The sequence below is a fragment of the Phyllostomus discolor genome, chromosome 6 (assembly GCF_004126475.2).
Source record: "Phyllostomus discolor isolate MPI-MPIP mPhyDis1 chromosome 6, mPhyDis1.pri.v3, whole genome shotgun sequence".
NCBI lineage: Eukaryota > Metazoa > Chordata > Mammalia > Chiroptera > Phyllostomidae > Phyllostomus > Phyllostomus discolor.
In genome coordinates, this window is record NC_040908.2 from 62743973 (window position 1) to 62765482 (window position 21510).

At 47.3% G+C, this 21510-nt stretch overlaps 1 protein-coding gene and 2 pseudogenes across 1 annotated transcript; 1 reads left to right on the plus strand and 2 right to left on the minus strand.

Moving 5' to 3' along the window:
- Positions 1–6037: 6037 nt before the first annotated feature.
- Positions 6038–12217, minus strand: CD8A (CD8a molecule). Its single transcript, XM_028517321.2, has 6 exons — positions 11645–12217; positions 11176–11544; positions 10429–10536; positions 10091–10201; positions 9409–9439; positions 6038–7363 (listed from the first exon to the last, which is right to left on the minus strand). The coding sequence occupies exons 1-6, from the start codon at positions 11691–11693 to the stop codon at positions 7312–7314; spliced, it is 720 nt and encodes a 239-aa protein (XP_028373122.1). The 5' UTR covers positions 11694–12217; the 3' UTR covers positions 6038–7311.
- A 4649-nt stretch (positions 12218–16866) lies between these two features.
- Positions 16867–18536, minus strand: LOC114498481 (annotated as a pseudogene).
- Positions 18537–20395: 1859 nt separating this feature from the next.
- Positions 20396–21095, plus strand: LOC114498480 (annotated as a pseudogene).
- Positions 21096–21510: the final 415 nt, after the last annotated feature.

Consider the following 21510-nt stretch of genomic DNA (forward strand, 5'->3'; position numbering starts at 1 on the left):
GGGGAACTTCAAATGACATGGTGCAGAGGTTGTGCCTCTCTGGGACTGAGCTCTTGTGAGACACGGGAAGGGTTGTCCTCCCATGCACTGGGACACTGAGGTCACTGGGTATACACAGTAACGTGTATCCACTGAGACCAGTTACCAGGTACGCTTTTTCAGAAAAAAGGGAAGTATCAGACACAGGTGGCTGTATTTAGTTTAACTGGTATGACATGCGTTTTGAAAAATTCAGTACAAATTAATTTATTCAGCATTATTTGTTACTATGTTTTAGGATCTGTTCTAAGCACTTTAATAAAATACATATAAGCCTGCCAGTGTGGCTCAGTTGGTTAGAGAGTAGTCTTGTAAACCACAAAAGTCACGGTTTGATTCCCAGTCAGGGCACGTACCTAGGCTGCAGGTTCAGTCCCCAGTGTGAGATGCAATGGGTCGATGTTTCTCTCCCACATGGATGTTTCTCTCCCCTTCTCTCTCCCTCCCATCCCCTCTAAAACCAGTAAGCATGATCTCAGGTGAAGATAAAGAAAAAAACATAAAGCTCATATATTCTTCCCACCAACCCATAGAGGTTGGGACTATTGTTATCCCCATTTTACAAGTGGAGACACTGAGGTATCAAGACATTAGGTCACTTGCCAGAGAGCACAGTTACTAAATGGAGCCTGGGTGCTGCTCTCAGAGTCTCTACATGTAACTTAGGACAATAAGGGCCTCCTTTGGTTCCCTTTGGTGGAGAAACACTGCTTTTAGGGGCAGCTTTAGTGGCACCTCTGCCAGGTGGTTGTGAAATCATGGGCAGGGAAGGACTTGCACACGGGGGTGGCGGGGCAGGGAGGGGGCAGCTTCCTGCTGGAGGGCAGGGAGACCTATCTCTGACCCACCGGTTGAAGAGCTGCAGGGGATTTCCCAGTGTCGGGTGGGCTCTCTTAAGAGCTGTGTAGCAGCTGGGGGGAAAAAAATGACAAATTTATCTGCTTTATTTCTTCCACAAATAGGATGTTTTTGTTAAATGAGGGAAGGTTTGTTAAATGAACCACACTGAGACTTGATTTCAGATGTCTGATACTAACTTTATAGCATAATAGAGAAGTCATTTCTCTACTTCCTGTTTTTCAGGGTCCAAAAAAATGCATTGTGGGCATTTTCCACATAGAAATATTTATAGAAACAATGCTTGAGGCTAGAAACAGGCAAGTGACATATTACTCTTGGACCTGAGGCTTCTGGCTTTGAACTGTGGGTGCTCCTTCTGCACATGTACAGCAAGTGGGTTGCATGTTAGTGGTCACCGGGAGCCCCCTCCTAAGTGCACAGCCTGTGTCAGCATGCTTTAGGCCGAGTGGCCTGTGGATGTGTTTTCTAGTTTCTACCCGGTTCTGAAGGCTGGTCTAATGAATACTTTTTCCTTTGTTGATACTTTTAATCTCCAAGTTATTGTTTACTATTTTACTGACGGTAGTAAGTGAAACCCTTCTTTAGGGAGTATGAAAAAAGAGTCAGTAAGTACTTAACTCTCTTTGTAGCCTCCCCAGCATGGCTCCCCAGCTGCTCGGTGCCTGAGCTGCGTGTGGACGAGCAACGTGCTGCACATGGCGGAAGTTCCCTTTTCCTGTCTTCACCCTCGCCCACACTCATCTCCACGGCCATCTTCACAGGTTTCCTCCACGAACAGGCCAGTGCCTGTGCAGGATGTTCCTCCTCACTCTTTCTAGGGAGCCCAGAGAACAGCCCAGAGAACAGCCCAGAGTCCAGGCCCTACTTCCCCATGAGGCCTCAGAACCCGCTTGGAGCTGAGCCTCTATCCCTGGGGTGTAGTGGCCCCTGGTTCTGGTCAGCTGGATAGACTCAGGGAGGAGGGGGCAAAAGCAAGACTCAGGGAGGAGGGGGCAAAAGCAAGACTTTGTCTCACAGGAAATGCTAAAAACGTTCCCAGCCAAAAGCTTTTCTGAAAGAAAGTGTTTATTGAGCTACATGCTGGCAGGGCAAGGGACTGGTCCTGGGACGTGCAGCCTGAACCGCCGGCAGTGGGGCTGGATGCAGGAGACCGTCCACTGCCTTGGGGCTGATGACTTTTTAACACATTATGGTTTTTGGGGAAAAGGTGGAAGTTCTTTTGAAAGAATTGACATTGGCTATAGATAAGGGAAAAGGTGAAGTGGGGTCAGTTCTAGGATAGGTGCACATAAGGAAGAAATGTTTACTATCCATTGCTGTGGGCAGCCGTCCGAAAAGTTCACTCATAAACAGGAGGTGCTGGCATCTCACGGTCTGCTGCTACTTTTTAGACAGCCACCCTCCATTGATTCAAAGCTCCAACGTACAGTCAGGAACACGAGCAGTCCTTTCTTAGTTGGCCCACAGCTATTAACTGGGAATTACTCTTGTCTCTACCAGTCTCTGGCCTGCTATGATTTAATTTAGGACATATTAGACTCTTTCTCTTATTGGAAGTTTTTCAGCTTTCACTTCTGCTCTCTGACACTTGGGGTACCTTTTCTTCTTGCTTTCTGTTCTGTAAAAGCATTTGGGTTTTACCAGTTAAGGTTGCAGAAGGCAGTAAGTATGTGGAAGGTAGGAGAAGTTCTATTTTTGATATGGTGCTAGCTGTATGTGTTCACTTAATGGTGTCTTGGAGCTTATACTTCTGATGTGTGTGGTTTTCTCTACACATATTTTACACCAACAAAAAGAGTGGAGATTTTGCGATGTATTGCCAGAGGAGTGTCAGCTCATGTTACAAAGAAATAACAAAGGGAAAGACGGTGATGGACACCCTGACTGGTGTGGCTCAGTGTTGAGTGTCGTCTTACAAACTGGAAGTTTGCTGGTTCAATTCTGGTCAGGACATGCCTGGGCTGTGGGTCAGGCCCCTGTTTGGGGGCATGTGAGAGGCAACCGATAGATATTTCTCTCACACAGCAAAGTTTCTCTCCTTCTCTTCCTCCCTCCTTCCCCATCTAAGAATAAATAAATAAAATCTTTTTAAAAAAGAAGAAAAGAAGGTGATGGAAGAAGAGGCTAATTTGTTTTAATTTATGTGAAAATGGGGAGTCCAAGGTGGATTGACTCAGCAATTACTTCTGGGTATTTATCTTAAAGAAACAAAGATGTGTACAAAGTTTTAGTAGTGCCATAGAAGTGGAAAATTGGAAACAATTAAGTGGTCAATAAGAGTTTAATAAATGATGGCACAACCAAAAATTGGAATGTTATTTTGCCACTAGAAAGTATGCTGTGCTTCCAGTCAAGGTGGAGGTGTAGCTAGACATGCCTCACCTCCTTGCACAGCCATAAAAAGGACCACAACTAACCTCAAAACAAAAACACCCAGAACTGCCAGAAAATTGAACTGTATGGAAGTCTGACAAACAAGGATTTGAAGAAGCCACATTCACCCAGACAGGTAGGAGGGGTGGAGGCGGGGAGCTGGGGTGGAGAGCACGTGGTGTGGGGGCAGCGAGGCAGCTGGCTGAATGGGCAGTTCCACGTTCACGTGCCGGTGGATAAAAATTGAGAGGAATTCCTTGGGAGCAATGTAGGGGACCGGTTTGTTTCAGTCTGGCAAATGTGACTCAGCTCTGTATGGAAAACCTACAGAAGCTAAGTGGTGGGCAGGAGCCAGACCTTCAAACTGAGTTTTCCCGTGGGAATCAGGCCTAGAAAATGCATACTGATTGTTATGGCTTGCTTTTGCTAAAAACTCTATCACCCTGGTCTAAAACAACAAATGTGTATTGTCTATCTTCAAGGTAACTCCCAAAGCCTGTGTGAATTCTCCCAAGGACAGAGCTAATCAGCTCGCTGCCATTCCCCTCTGCATGTTATTTTCATTTCCTTGATTGTACCTAAAATGTAGACAATATTCTATATAATAGATAATAAATCTTTCTCTGATGTAAGACCTGAGAAAAACAATAAAAGCCTGTCTAGGCAAGGGTCGGGGTCCTCTCTTTTTGAGAGTGTGGCTGAGGCACTCATAGGCTCTCTCTCCCCTTGAGAGAGTAGCTGTGTAGTTCCCTTTTTCTCCATAGGACTGCTGTCACCTGTGCATTTATTTTCTCTTTCAGCCACAGTAGGCAGACTCTGCTACCTGGACTCCACCACAGAGCAAGTGATCCCAGGTCCAGGCCAGACCACACAGGCCAGGTTTCCAGCACTGGAAAAATAAGGCCTTATAACTTCTGTCTGTGAAAACCAGTGGAGGTTGGGGCAACAGAAGAAACTGCCAATCTCACAGGAGAGTCCATTTAAAGGACCTGCATAGTCCTAGAATGTGTTCAAACTCACCCACTCTGGGAACCACCTCCGGGGCAGCAGCTAGAGGGACACCAGTCACATACAGGAAAAGGGAGAAGTGACTGGAAATGGCACAAATCCTCAGCAAGCCTCCAGTAGCCAGCCAGCGGCATTGCTCCTTCTCTAACCTCTCCTCCACATACACAGCCACAAAATGGTGAAGGGGGTTGCACCATCCTGGTGAATACCCAAGGCTCTGCCCCATACAACTTAACAGGTACACTAAGGCAGGGAGTAAAAGAAGCTCTACCTAATACACAGAAACAGACACAAGGAAGCTGCCAAATCAAGGAGACAAAGAAATATGTCCCAAATGAAAGAACAGAACAAAACCCATGAAAAAGAACTAAGTGAAACAGAGATAGCCAGCTTATCAGATGCAGAGTTCAAAACACTGGTGATCAGGATGCTCAGAGAACTCACTGGGTATAGCAAAAGCATAAGGGAAGAAATGAAGGCTACACTGGGGGAAATAAAGACAAACCATAGGAAACCAACAGTGAAGGGAAGGAAGCCAGGGTTCAAATCAATGATTTGGAACATAAGGAAGAAACAACCAGAACAGAATGAAGAAACAAGAATTCGAAAAAATGAGGAGAGAATAAGAAGTCTCACGGACATCTCCACAAATGCCAACATGTGAATCATAGGGATACTGGAATGAGAAGAGGAAAAGCAAGAAACTGAAAACTCATATGAAAAAATGACGAAAGAAAACTTCCCTAATCTGGCAAAGGAAATAGACATACAAGTCCAGGAAGCTCAGAGAGTCCCAAACATGTTGGACCCAAAGAGGACCACACCAAAACACATCATAATTAAAATGCCAAAGGTTAAAGAGAGAATCTTAAAAGCAGCAAGAGGAAAGCAGAGAGTTACCTACACAGGCGTATCCATAAGATTGTCAGCTAATTTCTCAAAAGAAACTTTTCAGGGAAGAAGGGACTGGCAAGAAGTATTCAAAGTGATGAAAAGCAAGGACCTACAACCAAGATTATTCTATCCAGCAAAGCTATCATTTAGAATGGAATCAGATAAAGTGCTTCCCAGACAAGGCAAAAAGCTAAAGGAGTTCCTCATCACCAAGCCCTTATTATATGAAATGTTAAAGGGACTTACTTAAGAAAAAGAAGCCCTGGCTGGTGTGGCTCAGTGGACTGAGTGCTGACCTGCAAACTGAAAGGTTGCTGGTTCCCAGTTAGGGCACAAGCCTGGGTTGCAGGCCTGGTCTCCAGTTGGGGGCGTGCAAGAGGTAACTGATCGATGCATCTCTCACACATCAATGTTTGTCTCCCTCTCTCCTTCTCCCTCCCTTCCCCTCTCTAAAAAAAAAGAAGGAAAAGAAGATCAAAACTATGAGCATTAAAGTGACAACAAACTCACAACTATCAACAACTAAATCTAAAAAACAAAAACAAATGAAGCAAACAATTAGAACAAGAATTATATTAGAAACATAGATATGGAGATTATTTGAAGGGTTAGCAGCAAGGGGGAAGGGGGAAGATGGGAGAAAAGGTACAGGGATTAAGAAGCATAATTGGTAGGTGCAAAGTAGACAGGAGGATAAGAATAGTATAGGAAATGGAGAAGCCAAAGAAGTTATATGCATGACCCATGGACATGAACTAAGGGGGAGATTGCTGGAGGGAAGTGGAGTACTAGGTGGAGAGGGGGAGTGCAAAGGGGGAAAACTGGGACAACTGTAATAACATAATCAATAAAATATACTTTAAAAAAGTATGCTGCAAATGTTTGTTTATTAAAGCCACTTATAAAAAGCATAATGCAATTCCATTGAAAAAACAAAGAATATATTTTACATATATGCATAGAAAATAATCTGAAGATGTATACCATAATATTAACAGTGGGTTATACTGGGGGCAAAGAATTACAGATGATTCTTATTTCCTTATCTAGTTAAATGTTTTTCTTCCAGTGAGAACACATTTCTAGTACACCACCATAGGGGAGGGGGTGCGTGTGGGGAGCAACCCTTCAGGCAAACAGACTCCGCCCCTCCTCACCAGGGCAGAGTCTGATCTGCCACATCCCCACCTGACTGAGAGGAGGCCAGAGCGGTGCTGGCAGCTCTCTGACAATTCTGCCTTTACAAACTAAAAAGTCATCAGTGGTCCCAGGAGCATGTTCAAATATGGCATCTGAAGTTTTGAGATCCAAAAAGATCTCCATTCAACTTTATCAACGCTCCAATCATATTTGTAAAAGGATGGTCTCTCCTCTTTCGTGGGTCCCTCTGCAATGAAGGACTGGGAGAACAATTTCACCTCCACTTAGGGATGTCAGAGAGGTTTTCTTTAAAGATTGAGGTATTCATTTTCCAGACTTCAGTTCACTTTAATTTGAGGAATTCCTACTGTCTGTCTATACAATTTCAGGCTTTCTTATAAAAAATTCTGCTACTGTTCGACTACATTACGGAACTCTGTGAAAGGCAGAGGTTCTTTTATTTCATTACCTTCTCACGGTTCTGGGTGCAGTAATGGGTCCATCGCAGGCGCTCAAGAAATGACTGGTTCCTTTGTGGTTTGAGGCACAGAACCCCACGCGGGGACAGACGCCTCCAGAAGAGAGATCTGAGTGGTGTGGAGGAGGGGCCCCCCCAGCCCTGCTGTGACTCTGATCGAGCTCCCCTGGACTTCAGCCTCCTCCTCTGTGAGATGGCCAGGGACGAGGTGTGGACCAGGTGGTTGTGAGGCCCCCACCAGCTCTAACGGCCTAGCTCTGAGAACACAGCCTGTCCCTTCCCCTGATACATGTGCCCGATGGTGTACTGTAGACATATGGTTTTGTTCTGTGTCAATTAAAGACAAAGAAAGAGTAACCCCTCCACCCCCCACCCAACAAAAAGTAATAATAATGAAAATGAATACATAAAGAAGGAAGGCTGAAAAAAACCAGAAGGGAAGGACTGTTGCCCTCCTTGTGAGGAGAGTTCTCAGTTTGAAGTCTTGTAGTGGCTGTTGTGCAGGGCCCGTCGCCATATTAGACGTATCTCTCTGAAGGGCTGGGCTTGCCTGTTGGTCTGACCAGGGGCCTAGAAGAGAGGCGACCATCACTGTAGCAAGAGCCCCTGCAATGCAGTGCTGCATCCACCCATGTCCACCCACTCTCCCTGGGATACCAGCCCCAGACTGGCTGAATGACCTCAGCAACCTGCCAAGTGCCTTACTTGTGCCATCTGGTTCAGTCCTCACAGCAACCTGAGGGGTATGTGCTGGCCATGAGAGGTCAGAGAACGTGCCCAAGGTCACATAACTAGGAGGTGGTGAAGCCAGGATCTGAACCCAGGGTCTTTATCAAGGTCCCCATTAGAGGTGAGAGAAAGAGGCTGATAACAAAAGCTCGATTCTCAGCTCCTAGGAGGGTTCATAGGGATAGGGGAAGATATGAGCAAGCCACCACCATCAGCCAAATAGAGCTCTTTATTTAAAAGTCCCCTTGATAACCACACTAGAAATGTGTGCTAATTCAGTATGGGGCTAGCACCTCCTAAATGGGCTGATAGTTATTACTGTCAGGTCTATACACACCGCGCCCCAAACCCTCTCTGTGGGAGCTGAGCTGCCCTCCACTATCCCTGGGTGTGTTAGCTCAGCTACATGGACTCCTCAGACATGCTTAATCTGCACAGCTTTGTATTTCAGGGCAGAGTTTTATTCTCAGTTATTCATTTCAAAATGAGAATTTTCAGAAAAGGTAGAGATAAGGGATGATTGTCTTCCAAAAGCTCCCCACTGCACTGCAAATATTGAAATTGCTAAAAATCCTTCTCTGTTTTTAATGCCTTTATCCCCTTGGTTTATCACCTATAATATATGCACTGAAAATTCATTATGATTTATCACCTATAATATATGCATTATAATATATGAATGAAAATTCATCTGCATTGTTAAAAATAATGATGTGTAAGATGTTGAACTTGGATCCCTGCAGAGAAACATGCAAACCCCAGGTATAAAATCTGAAGTGTTTTCATCTACTGAAAAGAACTGGTGAATATAATTGATTATCTTTAACTCCCTCCTCTCTTAGTACCCAACTACAGGCAGGAGCCTGAGCTTTGGACAGAAGTTGCAGCTCTGTTACTTGCTGGCATAATGGCCTCAAACCAGTTACTACATGTGCTAAGCCTCAGCTTTCTCATCCATAAAATAGCGGTCATAGGAATTGCTTTAAAAGTTACGAAACTTGAAATTGAAAATAAATATCCATGTATATTTCTATGGCAGGTAACTGGATTTCATCCAATGGTGGCTACTACTGTTGATAATCTGAGTGTACTCATGTCTCTGCCCACTTGGGTAGGTTTTCTGATCTCTGAGTGGGAGATCTGTGAGCCGGGACCCTGGTGTCCACCACACGGGGCTGCTGTGAGGAGAAGGGAGATCCTGAGTTGGACCTGTATCACAGGGCAGGGCCAGGGGGGCTGCTTGTTAGATATTAGCGCAGAGCTGCCTTGGCCTCAGCCAGAGAGAGAAAGGAGACAAGGCCTTGTTTTTTTTCATGGCCATTTCAGAATGATCCTCTCCTGAAAATGGGTGGGGCAGCCATTTGAGTGGCCAGAGAGCTGCCTCTGGTCCCCTCTTTCTTTCACTCCAGTTCTTGGCAGCAAATCAAGGCCCTGCCGCTGACACAGGGAAATTAGGAACCAAGGCCATTATTTATTTGGTTCAGATGATAAAAGATTGACTCTAAAAAAAAACTACATCAAGCAAGTAGGGAGAAAAAAGCTTTCTTAAGAAAAACAAAACAAAACCCAGCTGAGATCATCCAGGTAAAGAGACCTCAGGTCTTTTGAAGAGCTTGTGTAAACTGGGGGAATCCTTCAGATGGGTTTTCAGGTGCTAGGCCAAATCAGATGCAGATTTACTGAAGTCACATTGCTCCCCCATCAGCCCAGCCTGGGTCTCCACTTTCTCCAGTTGCCGCTCCAGCACTGTGCTGATTCCCTGTTCCCAGGATTCCACTGCCACAGCCTCTCTGGGAAAGGTTCCCACGTCTGCTGCTTGGGAAGCTGGGATCCGAGCCCAGGGCTGCTCAGTGGGTTAGCAGGCCCACCAGTTATGAGAGACTCACCTGGGACATTTGCAAACGCGTCTTCGGTTTCCTGGATAAAGAAAAAAGAAGGGGTAAAGTGACTGCCTCTCCCAATAGTCCCCAAATATGGTTTCTCCTTCCCTGCTCCTGTTTCTTTAGGTTTATAACTCTTGAGAGTCCAGGTCAGGGTTTCTTTTCCATCCCTCTTCTCATAAAAAAAAAAAAAAAAAAAAAGACTGAAAACAAACATACTAAACACATTGCAAATACACCTGTGGTTCACTTGCGTGGGAACCAAAGTCGGGTAGGGGGCTCATGGGGAGGGGCCAGGGACAAACATCACCCCGTGGTGCAGCTGGCCCAGCCTCCGTGGGCACTGGGCCCCGGGCCCCAGAGGCGACCTCCCCGGCGGAGTCCGTGGTAAGCCCGAACCTGTGCACGCACTCCCCGCGGCGCAGAAGGAACACAAGTGCTGCCGCCGCTGGGGGTTCGGTAGGGATCTGTCCTTCATTTAAAAAACTTCCAGCAGAGTGGAAGAGGAGTGGGAAAGGGCTTTCCCGCGTCCCATCTCCAGGAGGAAACCAGTTGTTTCTGGTCCTGCGATGCAGCTTGGAGTCCCAGAAATCTCAACCCCATCTCCCCAAAAGAGCTGCCTGGATCAAGCAGCAGAATGCGCGGTTGCGGAGCGGAGCGCCCTGCCCCTGGGTTCCCTGGGACTTACTGTAGCTGCAGGTGGCGGTGATGACCAGGGACAGAAGAAGGACCGCGCAGAGGCCAGCCAGTGGAGCCCATATGTAGATAACACAGGCGAAGTGTTTCCCTTTCGTTTCCACTGACGACACCGAAGACACAGACATTTAGGATCCGATCCTCCACCCCTTGCCGAAGCCCCAGCACGTCTCCCAGCTCCGGGTCTCGGTTTTCCCACTACTTGCACCGCCCTCGGCTCTACCTCTCGGATCAGGGCTGACCCTAGTAGGGCTGTCCGAGCGGTCTGCACTGCCCTTGGCCGGTCCCCCTCACCCCACCCCCCACCTCGGGACCCCGAGCGAGCCTCACCTGTGCTGCTGGCCGGTGGCCGGCAAGTCTCTGGGCGCCGGGACACCGGCTGCGACACTTTGGGGGGCGTTGGCGTGGGTGGCCGTGGTACCGGCGTCGTGGGCTTCGCTGCGGGAGCAATGGAGCGTGGTTAGGGGTCGGGCTAGAGATCCCGACGCAAACCCTCCCCACAGCTCCGCGCGCGCTTCTGCCCTAGGAGACGTCTCCTCCCGGTTTCCACCGGAGGAAGAACGGACAGTTGCCGCGCGTCACTCCGCTCTCAAGGCGAGGGAGATGGGGTGGGAACCTCCTGGCTCTTCGCTGACCCTTTCACGGCAGGCGCGGCAGCCCCTCTTTTCAGGCTCCGTGAAGGGCACCTCGGGGCCTGCAACTGGAACGCAGCAGCCCGCTCCCCACCAGCAGCCTCCCTCCAGGGCTCAGCCCCAGTTGGCACGCTCCCTTGAGGGCTTGGGTTGATGTCCGCATTTTATTGACGAGCAAACGGAGGCTCAGAGAATTTAAGTGCGGTGCCCTGGACCTCACCAGCACCTGAACTCGAGTCCAGATCGGCTGGACTTAAAAAAGACATCTTTAGCCTCTACCCTGCCACGCCTTCGCCTCAGTTTCCACGTCTGTGAAATGAGGACAGTATCTAAGTAGCTCCCAGGGGCACTAAGAGGCTCGAAAGCGGGGCGTCCACGTGAAAGCGGGTTCAGAGGAGAGCCCCAACCCTCACACCGAGAGGTGCCACGCCCTCGGCTCCCGGACCTGGCAGGAAGACGGGCACGAAGGGGCTGAAGTACACGATCGAGTTGGCCACGACCGAGCAGAAGTAGTAGCCTTCCTCCTCTTCTCTGAAGCTGTGCAGCGTGAGGGTGTAGATGTCGCTCTGGACCCTTTGGCCCGAGATGCGCCTGGAGTCCAGCCCGTCGGCTATCTTGCTCCGGGTACTGGACAAGTACATTAGGAAGACAGGGCTGGCGGCAGCTTCCCGCCGCTGGTAGAGCCACGTGCAGCCCGACGACTTGCTCACCATCACCTCGCAGCGCAGGTCCACCTGCTTGCCCACGGTCGCGGTCACCTGGCGCGGCGTCAGCCGGAACTCGTTCCCCCCGAGGACCAGCACCGCTGCGGCGTCTGCGGGCATGCAGGCGGGGAGGCTGAGCCCGAGCCCCGCGCCCCCACCAGCCTCTCCACCCCGTCCTCGCCCCGCGACCCCCGAGGGCCGCTAACTCACGGAGCATCAGGGCCAGCGGCAGGGCCACCCGTGTCGCCCGCGAGGTCATGGCGCGCTCCCGCAGCGCGGCTCGGCGCCCGCTCAGACGCCCGCTGGAGGCGCGCAGGAGGCGGCGCGACGCCGAGCGGGGAAGTTGAGTCCTTCGGACGGCCGCGAGCCTGATTTCCCGTTGGGAGGATGTGATGTCACCCGAAGCTCCGCCGAGGAGCTACTCGCCCTCCTTTCGCGGTTGTCACCTTCCAGCCCAGCGAGGGGGCTGGGCCCGCAGGTGGGAGCCGTCTAGGCTCACCCCCTGCGGGTGTCCGGGGCAGTTGAGAAGTTCGACGCGGCATTCTTGTGGGAGTGCCAGAAGATAATGAGAGATTAGACACCTCGAGAAATGAGGGCAAGAGTGAGCAGGAAGGCAGAGAGGAGTGTCCACTTCCTTTGCGCTCACTCGCAGTGTCTCTGGCACTGTTACCACGAGGCTTTGCAAAATGGGTACTGCGGGCCGAGAAGGAAGAGGCGCTAATGACTTGCCCACTTCTCAAGAACTCGGCCAGAGTCTGGGGTTCACCCAGGAGGGACTGCGGTGCATCCGCGACCCCAGGCTTGTGGGGCTGGCTGGGGCTGGCGGTGCTCTGCGGACCACACCGGTTGGGTCCTTCTCCCAGCGGCTAAACCTTTGCCACACAGCTAATAACCCTTTCTTAGGGCCATTGCCACAGCCTCCATACTCCCTCTCTCTCCTGGCCAGTCCTCCAGCCATCTGCTGTGAACATTAATCTCATACAGGGATGTGATGGAATCATTCCTGCCATCTCCCATGACCTGCAGGACTGGATGAGAGCTTCCCCCTGGCCTGGCTCAGAGCCCTTGTGTGAGTGCGGGTTTGTTCCAGCCTCTGCTCAGGTCCCCACCGCTGCACTCGCACCGGCTTGAGCTCGTCTACACACTCGGGGCTGCTCTTGCCTTTGCTGTTCCTTTCCCTTGTCAGACTTCTTGCTTAAGCCCTGAGGCCCACTCTGGTGCTGTGGGACTCCGATCTCGTTTCTGTTTCCCCTGCTCTGGGTGCTGAGCAGGGGTATGGGTGTAGCCTGGGTGAAGGCAGTCTTCCCTGTCTGGCCCTGGCACACATGTGTCCCCTTCCTTTTGGTCTGTTGCTGTTCTGAAACATTTCCAGACCCAGTGGGTGCCCTCCTCCCATTTCTTCAGGGTTTCCAGGTCTTCTCACTTTGAGTTTTATGGTAGCTGCACTTCATCCTGTTGCTTGATTCTAGAACCAAGCCACCTGGCTCAATTATCTCTTCCATGTGTCTGCCCCACCTGCGAGTTCTGTCCTGTGGGGACCCTGTTTCAGACACGCCTCAGCTTAGGCCGAGCTGTGTTTATGAACTGTACTCCCTTTGTGGAATCTGAACTTAGTGTGAAATGGACTTTTCAAAAGAATTACCTTGATTTCAATGCTGTGTACTCCTTCCTGAAGCAGTCAGTTGTTTACTAAAACATGGAAAATTTAACATTTTATATTTAAAATGTTTTTAAAGTGTTTTTTACCTTACAAGAATTACATGTTCTTGAAAAACTTCAGATGACACAAAAAAGAGTACAGGGGAAGTCCTCCGGCTCAGCTCTCCTCGTAGTTGTCCATTCTCCAAAGAAAATCACTGTTACATTAGAGTGTGTTCCTCAGATATTACCCATTCATCAACAGATGTTTATACACTGTTTTAGAAGGTGTAGCTGTGCTATGTATGTGTGTGTGTATATATATATATATATATACACACACACATATATATTTGCAACTTATCTTTCTTATCTAACAGTAGATGGAAAGCTTTTCATGTCAGTTCTTGTAGAGCCACCCCATTCTTCTAAATGGGGGCATTTTCATTTAAGCAGTTTTTCAATTTTTGTCATTGCTAGTAAGGCTGTAGTAGATATAATGTATCTGTATCATTGAGGACTTGCACCAATACATGTAACATTTTTAAACTAAAGATGAGGGTGGTTGGGGAAGGAAACCTTTTGTAATGATGGTTATGAATGGGGTACATAGGAATGGATCTCCTGGCATGTTGGGGTGTGTGTGTGTGTGTGTCTGGTTGTGTAGACATATAAGTGAAGGTAACAGTTAAGTCCAAACAGGTCTCCAACATGGCAATCTTCATTTTAGACAGCAGCTTCCCATTTTGCTTCATTTCTGTTCCCATTGCAAGGAGGAGTGTCAGATGGCCCTGTGAGCTAAAGGATGCACTCAGAGGGTGGTATGAGAGTACACAGCTGGGAAAGTGTACCTTGCCCAGTGGAGGAAGCATGGAGTTGGGCTAGACTCAACCTACAGATATTTGGATATTGGAAACTCTGCCCGTGAGTATGTTGATGGTCAGATTTTGGGGTGCAATGTGTGAAAATAGAGTAGTTCCATTTCAGTCTCCTAGAAGGGAGCTGCAGCTGGCTTGGAGGCAGCCCTTTTATACAGAGCATGGCGAAGGGTGGGGGGATGCTATGGCGACATGTCAAACCCACCAAGGAGGCTTGTGACCCCAATGATATTTTTCACAGAATGTGGTGGATTCTCAATGTAACCACAACGACATCCGCTCTGTATCAAGCAGAAGAGCAGATGCAATTACAAAAGTTCTGGAGATGCCTGCTCACTCTAGGGCCAGGTGTTCAGAGCTGGATATGGCTTGCCTCTCACCTCCAGGTAAGCTCCCATCCCCCACACTGCTGCCCCCACACAGGATGGCGTGAAGAAATGAGAACAACTGCACTCTGCCAAGTGAGCCCCTTACTTTTAAAAAAATATCCAGAGAGAGACACAGGGTAAGACAGTCAGCAGTTTCTATGCTGAATTTAAATGGGTCTGTTTTTTATCCCAAGGCGTTTGTCCTTAAAACATGGAAATAAAATAACTTTAATTTACACAAATTAAAGACCTATCCAACAATGTGTAACTGGGCAGGGCCATGGTAGGGAATGACTCAAGGCCCGGTGCCACAGCTCCTGAGATGCTGAATAATGGCTATGGGAGTGGCCTGCTGGCTCCCCTTGCCAAGGGGTTAGCTTGTTTGGTGGAGGAAGGCCTTCAGCTTTAGAGTTGTCAGGCCTTACTTTATCTCAGTCACAGATATGTAACTGTCAACTCTACCTCACTTTTGCTACTCCCACTTTCCTCCATCCTGGGACCTTCAAGGTCATCTAGGCTGCTGTCATCTTTAGTCTCCTACTTGGTCATCCCACTTTGACTCTGGTCCCTTCCATTGCTTCCGGTTCCTTCCAGTGAAAACCTTGTCCTGCCAAGCTCCTGCTTTAACATTCAAGGTCTTTGCATGGTGCCTAGGGACACATCAGTAGTCCTGAATGTTGCCTGAGGCCCTGCACACTCAGCTCTGCAGCCCCATCTCCACCCTTTCCTGCTCACCTCCCTCGCATGTACTAGGCTTGGTGTCTTGATATTTTTGAAAGTGTCCTTTTCTTTTTCCACCTCAGTGCCATTGAGCATGGTATTCCCTCAGCCAGGAATGTCCTCAGCTCTGTTTAGTAAACTCCTGTTCCTCAAGGCCCAGCTCAAGCATCTCCCCTCTGTGGGGCTCAGCTCCATGCCCCCTCCACCTGGACCTTGGACATTCGTGGACTGCACCACTTACTTTGCAGAGCAGTAGTTTGTTTATTCATCTGGCTTGATGACCGACCCTTGACTCCTTGAGGAAGAGACCTTGTTTTGCTCATGTTTATACTGTGGTGCCTGACAGAGGGTACGACACACTCTTGGTCTTCAAGAAACCCTTGTTTGGTAAATGCTAAATGAAAGCAAAAGCAGGGTGCAGCAAACCAGAAGAGACAGAGGTAGTCAATATCAGGTGAGTGTGGTCAGGAAAGGCTTTACAAAGTGGCTGGTCTGGAGACAAGTTAGAACTGGGAGAGAAGTTGTTTAGAACAAGGCATTGGACTTAGTCAAGATGGTGCTGACATGATGCTTTAGCACGTAGTTGTGGTGTGGCCGAAAGGAAAAGAAGGAGGCGGGGAGAAGGTAGATGTGTTAGTAGTGCACGTAAGGATCACAAACTCAGTTTGGATGTGAAGTCACTCCCAAAGAGATGCACAGTACATGTAGCAGCCTGGACAGAGTTTAAAAGAAAGAGAATAAGGACATGTAGAAAATGCGGAAATTAAACACGAACAACTGAACAACAATAAATAGTGAGCATACTAGAAAGGAAAACTGTAGATATAAACTAGAACACACTCCACGCTGGATATAGATGAAAGGAAAGTGAGTACACTAGAAGCTAGCAGTGAGGAACTCACAGCGAAGGTAAAGCAGGCAGATAAACACTGAAGCGGTGAAGACAGAAGCAGTGTGAAAAGCTGTGGCGGTGTGGGTCAGCGCTGGGAATTGTTTGCTAGGATTTCAGAAAAAGGAGGTTAAAGGGAATATAGAGAAGGAATATTGGAAGGGATCATGGCTGAAGATTTTCCACAATTAATGACACATGTTCTTATGTTTTTAATTTATTTTGTATCTTTTATTACTTATTTATTTTTTTAAAGATTTTATTTATTTATTTTTAGAGAGGGAAGGGAGGGAGACAGAGACAGAGAGAGAAAAACATCAATGTGCGGTTGCTGGGGGTCATGGCCCGCAACCCAGGCATGTACCCCGACTGGGAATCGAACCTGGACCACTTTGGCTCGCAGCCTGCGCCCAATCCACTGAGCTATGCCAGCCAGGGCGTACTTATTTATTTTTAAATTATTGTTCAAGTACAGTTGTCTCCATTTTTCTGCCACCACTTTCCCCAGCTCCACCCACCCCCACCTCCCACCCTCAATCCAACCCCCCTTTGGCTTAAAGTGCCAAATAGAACAAGTGAAAATACTGTATATCCCTTTCTGAACATAGCAAAGAGAACCATAAGGCATCAAAAGCAATGAGAGGAAGGCATCCCAGAATGCTAGAGGACGCTGAGACAGTGTTTGAATCATGTTTTAGGGATCCATAGTCACAGCTTGGCTGGGGTAGAGAACCTTTCTCATTCTAGCAACAAGTAATGTTACCCTATGGATTCACTAACTGATTGGACCTAGCCAACTGTTTTTCATCTCTTTTATGAACTTTACTCACATCTTCAACATGCAGCCAAGAATGAAGCTTTGACAGTGAGCTGTAATTCACACAAGCAAGCATTGTCATCTTTCTCCGCCGGCAACACTGAGATCACTCAAGAGTTGGGTATTTTCTTTCTTGTGCCTTTCTTTCCTGAAGAAAAATAAAAAATATTTGAAAGATATATCCATACCTCAAATTCATTTGGCATAAATCTCTTGAAATGGTTGCATTTAGTTTTGCTTTGTTTATGGCAAATAAACAATCAATTTAGTTCCCTAATTAGACTGTTAAATGCAGATTTTTGAAGATCACAGTGATGACAGAATCAGTATCTGTTTCATCATAATACACCTTCTTATGAGAACAGACATTAAACACTAAAAGCGATTAACATTTAACATGGGTCATTTGCCATGTGGGCAAATGCTCCTGGTCTAGTCTGAGCCAGGATCTTTATTTGGTTCCAGAGGGACTTCTTGGCAGATTTTGCTGATGACACTTCAAACAGTTGAAACATGTATAGGCATTATTTGTCTTATTATACAAGGCTCACACACTGCAAAGCAGGCACAAAAATGAGGTAAATACTATGGTTCTTGGACAGGCTGAAAGTCAGCTATATTTTTGGTAAGCCTTTCCATCTGAGCATACTTAATAGCTGAAAATATTAAGTGCTGAAGGCCACAAACTTAACAAGCGTGTCTTGTCATCAAGGAAACACGTGGCATCGTGCTGCCCTGCGCAGTCTGTGCCCTTCCCAACGGGCCGTTCGCGGGCCAGTGAGACTGCCCTCGCCGCAGCAGAGACTGCAGTCCGCTCACGCTCTTAAATGTGGCCTGTTCCCAGGACAGCTGTTTGTGTCTGCAGGACTCATGGAATAACACTTTACACATCGCTCCAGTAGCCGAGGAGGCTAATACTATTATATCTGCAGTCTAAACCACAACAATAAACTAATTTTAACCCTCTGTAAGAATTAACTTAACTATTTTTCTCTCTAAGAAGTCTTTACAGTTCTCTGATAATCAGTAAAAAGACCAATTCTGATTAACAAAGAATAAATATCCCATTTTCCCTCCTACTCCTCCCCATTCAAATAATCACATATAAATACACTTGAAACTGGAAAGATGTAGCACTTTTCTTCCACCAAATATTTAACTAAAACTTCAGTAGAATTCTTTGTTTCTGATATGAGTGCCATGCATATATTGCTAAGCTTGAAGCAGAGGCTAAATGGTTTGGTGGGAATAGTTTTCCCGGGGATGTCAATGGTTTCTCATTAGTTTGTCATTGTTGTGGTTCAAGCTCTTAAAAGGGCGAAAATTTTTCTAGGTCCTTCTCCATTTCAGTATACTGTTCTTTAAGCCTCTCCATAGCTTTTCTGTGCTCTTCGCCCACTTCAGCCTGTTTGTCATGTTGTTTTTCATGAAATCTTCACACTGCATTGTATGTATGCTGGTGTTCACCTACTATTAAATGGTCATTATGAATCTTGTTTTACTCCTGCTTTCTCTATTAGAGTCTGCAGCCCGAGTCAGTAGCTGCTTGCAGTCTCTGGAGAACTCGGTGTAAGTTGTCTTGCATTGTTCCTCTACCTTAGGGAAAAATGTGTTCATTTGTTTCATTGATTATACCCTTCAAATTTTCAAGAGCTCACACTTCTCCAAGGCCATAGTTTTCTTTAGATTCTTTCACAAAATAATGGGTTTCACTTTCCATAGCTGGTCTGTGATCTACCAATCTTGACTGAATTTCTCCAGAGGTGGCCTCACAACCCACAGTGGTCTCCATCCCTCTGCCACTCACCCTGGCCCAGACCTATCCAGCACTTTGAGAACTGAATTTCTCCTCAAAGTTCATATATATATATATATAATTGTCACTGGAAGACATTTTTTTATTGCTTTTGTTTTACAGGGAGAGAGAGGAAGGGAGAGAAGAAGGGAGGGAAATGCCAGTGTGAGTGAGGAGTGACTGGTTGCCTCTGGAACCCACCAGGACGGGAATAGTACGCGCCTGGACTGGAGATTGAACCAGAAGCCTAGGTGTGCGCCCTCACCGGAATGGAACCCTCAAACTCTCCGTTACAGGATGACACTCCAATCACCTGAGCGACACCGGCTAGAGGCTCAGTTACTTTTTAAATTAAATTTCTTATTTTGAAATAACTGTAGCTTGACATTGCAGTTATAAGAATAGTACAAAGAGATCCTGAATTCCCTTCACCCACCCAGCTTCCCCTGATGGTAACGCCTTGCTTGACTATAGTGCAATATTGCCAAAGGCTACTTTTTGTTTAATAATTAATTTTTGAGATTTATAACTTCTTTATGTTATTTTTGAACAATTGTGCACTACTAATAGTTGTAATGATGGTGTAATCTGAATAATTTTTTAATACTTAGAAATTATGGTTACAGGAAATTAAAATGTCAACTTATATGCATTTTTGGTAGAGAAGAATGATCAATTTAAAATCTTCAAGTGTATGGAATCGTAAGTTCAAGGAGAAAAAGAATAATAAAAAAAACTTCTAAAAGTTAAGGAAGAACTTTTTCTTATATTTTTAAAATGGGTGATAGTTGAAATAAAATTGACATTTATTTATAGTCTATTAGAAACAATTAAAAGAGTGATGTAAAAGCTTTATTTTAAAATATCAACATTTACAACACATTGGGAATTATATGCTTTAAAGCAATCTCTATGAAGAATGATGTCAAGTTAAAACTGAGTGAAGGAGCACACCCAGTGGGTAGTAGCTTTATTCACAACAGCTAAGGTGTGAGCTACCCCCATCCCCAGTGGTGGACGAATGAGTGAATAATCAAAATGCATTACATCCGTACAATAAAATATTTTGCAGCCTTAAAAAGGAAGGGTGTTGGGGGAGGTAGAGGAGGGTGAAGGGGCGATAAATGGTGATGGAAGGAGACCTGACTTGGGGTGGTGAACACACAATACAATATACAAATGATGTACTATAGAATTGTACACACATTTTTTTGCAAATGAAAAATAAAATAAAAAGGAAGCCAATTTTGACATATACTACAATGTGGATGAACCGTGAGGACCTTATGCTAGGTGAAATAAGCCAGTCACAGACAAACAGTATGTGATTCTACCCGCATGAGCTACACAGAGTAGCCAAAATCATAGAGACAGAAAATAGACTGGTGGCTGCCAAGGCCAGGGGTTAGGGGAGTGGGGAGTTAGTGCGTAATGGGCATAGGCTTTCAGTTTGGCAAGGTAAGAGTCCTGGAGATGGATTGCACGGTAATGTAGCTATCCTTATTACAACTGAACTGTACACTTGAAAATGGTTCAGATGGTTAGTATGTTACACGCATTTTACCACAATAAAATTTTTTTTAGTGAATGTAGGAGTACATAGTCTTCCATATATTGGAGGATGCACAATGCAAGAACAGTAAGAATGAATCACAGCTGCCACTGCTTATTTACACATTCCTCTGTTGGTGGACCTTTAGGCTGCTTTTGTTGCGATAAACAGATGCTACAGAGAATAGCCTTATACATATTCCCTAGAGTCCATGTACAAGATTTTCTCTAGGGTGGTGACCTGAAGGAGGTCACCACCCTAGAATGACCAGGAATGACTTAGAAGCAAGTTGACTTAGAGAGCAATGACTGACTCGACCACGGTTCTCTTCAAACCTGTAGCTACTGACTTTGGTCGGCAGCCGGCAGCCAAGAAGCCAGGCTTGTGGGTGAGGTTGGGCGCCCAGGGACGCGCCGCCGCCGCTGCTGCTGCTGCTGCTGCTCCGGGGCTAGGGCGGCGGCTACCCCGCCCCACGCTGGCCAGCCCTGGTGTACTTGAGGTTGCCGGCACCGTGGCCTGGAAGGAGACGCTGCTCGCTGCGATGCTTCAGGGACACTCCTGCTGCAGGTACTCGCTACGAGAAAAAGCGACCGCGAAGCGTACGCGTAGCAGATGCTCTGGCTGCGGAGACGCGGGCGCCTAGCACGAGAACCTGGGCGTCTGCTCGCTGGTGTACAGCGCTCAGGCCAACCTCGACCAGGCTCGCTGCGCCTACCTGCAGCCCCGTTGGGGCGGAGTTCTAGGACCACATCCTGGACATGAGCTTCGTGGGTCTGCTGGTGGGTGCTGGGGGCTCAGATGCGACTCTGGGACATCAAGGAGGACAAGTTCCTCCTCCTGCCCATGCGTTTGCGCGTCCGGCCCCATCAGCCGCACTCGGAGGAGGGTGAGCGTCTCTTCCGTGAGCAATATCAGTCCGTCGTGCTCGCAGACCATCAGGTGGACCAGGCGCTACGTGGGAGAGGGGCAGGTCTTGCAGAAAGAGAAGGACTAGCTGGTCCTGAGCCAGGACGATTTGCTGGCGCGCAGGGCGGGAGATGAAAGCCAGTGAGCCCTGGGACCCCACCCAGCTCCGAGCCCTGGCACACTCGGCAGACTGTTTGCCCGGGACTGTGCATTTGGTGTGATTGAGCCTCAGATTCAGACAGACTGAAATTATATGCAGAATGTTCTCCCTGGGTTTTCACAAAATTAGGGGGCCTTTCTCCCTCTCACATTGTTCCTTGGTAGCTGAAGCTAATTCAGAGCATTCTTGGTCTGGGAATTGGGGAGAGCAGAAGCGACAATTCATCTGATGTTTATCGCTGTCAGAATTAGTGAGAGGCATTATGCATACATAAGGCTTCTTTTCATTGCACCTCTGGGTCCTCCTGACTGAGGCATCATGTCTGTCAGGCGACTCCCAAGCTCTCCAAAACC

Coding starts and splice junctions, on each gene's coding strand:
- CD8A (XM_028517321.2), bottom strand. CDS start 11,693: ATGACCTCGCGGGCGACACGGGTGGCCCTGCCGCTGGCCCTGATGCTC. Junction 9,440..10,090: donor CACCGCCACCTGCAGCTACA/GTAAGTCCCAGG, acceptor TTCTTTATCCAG/GAAACCGAAGACGCGTTTGC. Junction 7,364..9,408: donor CGCGTTTGCAAATGTCCCAG/GTGAGTCTCTCA, acceptor CCTCTCTTCTAG/GCCCCTGGTCAGACCAACAG.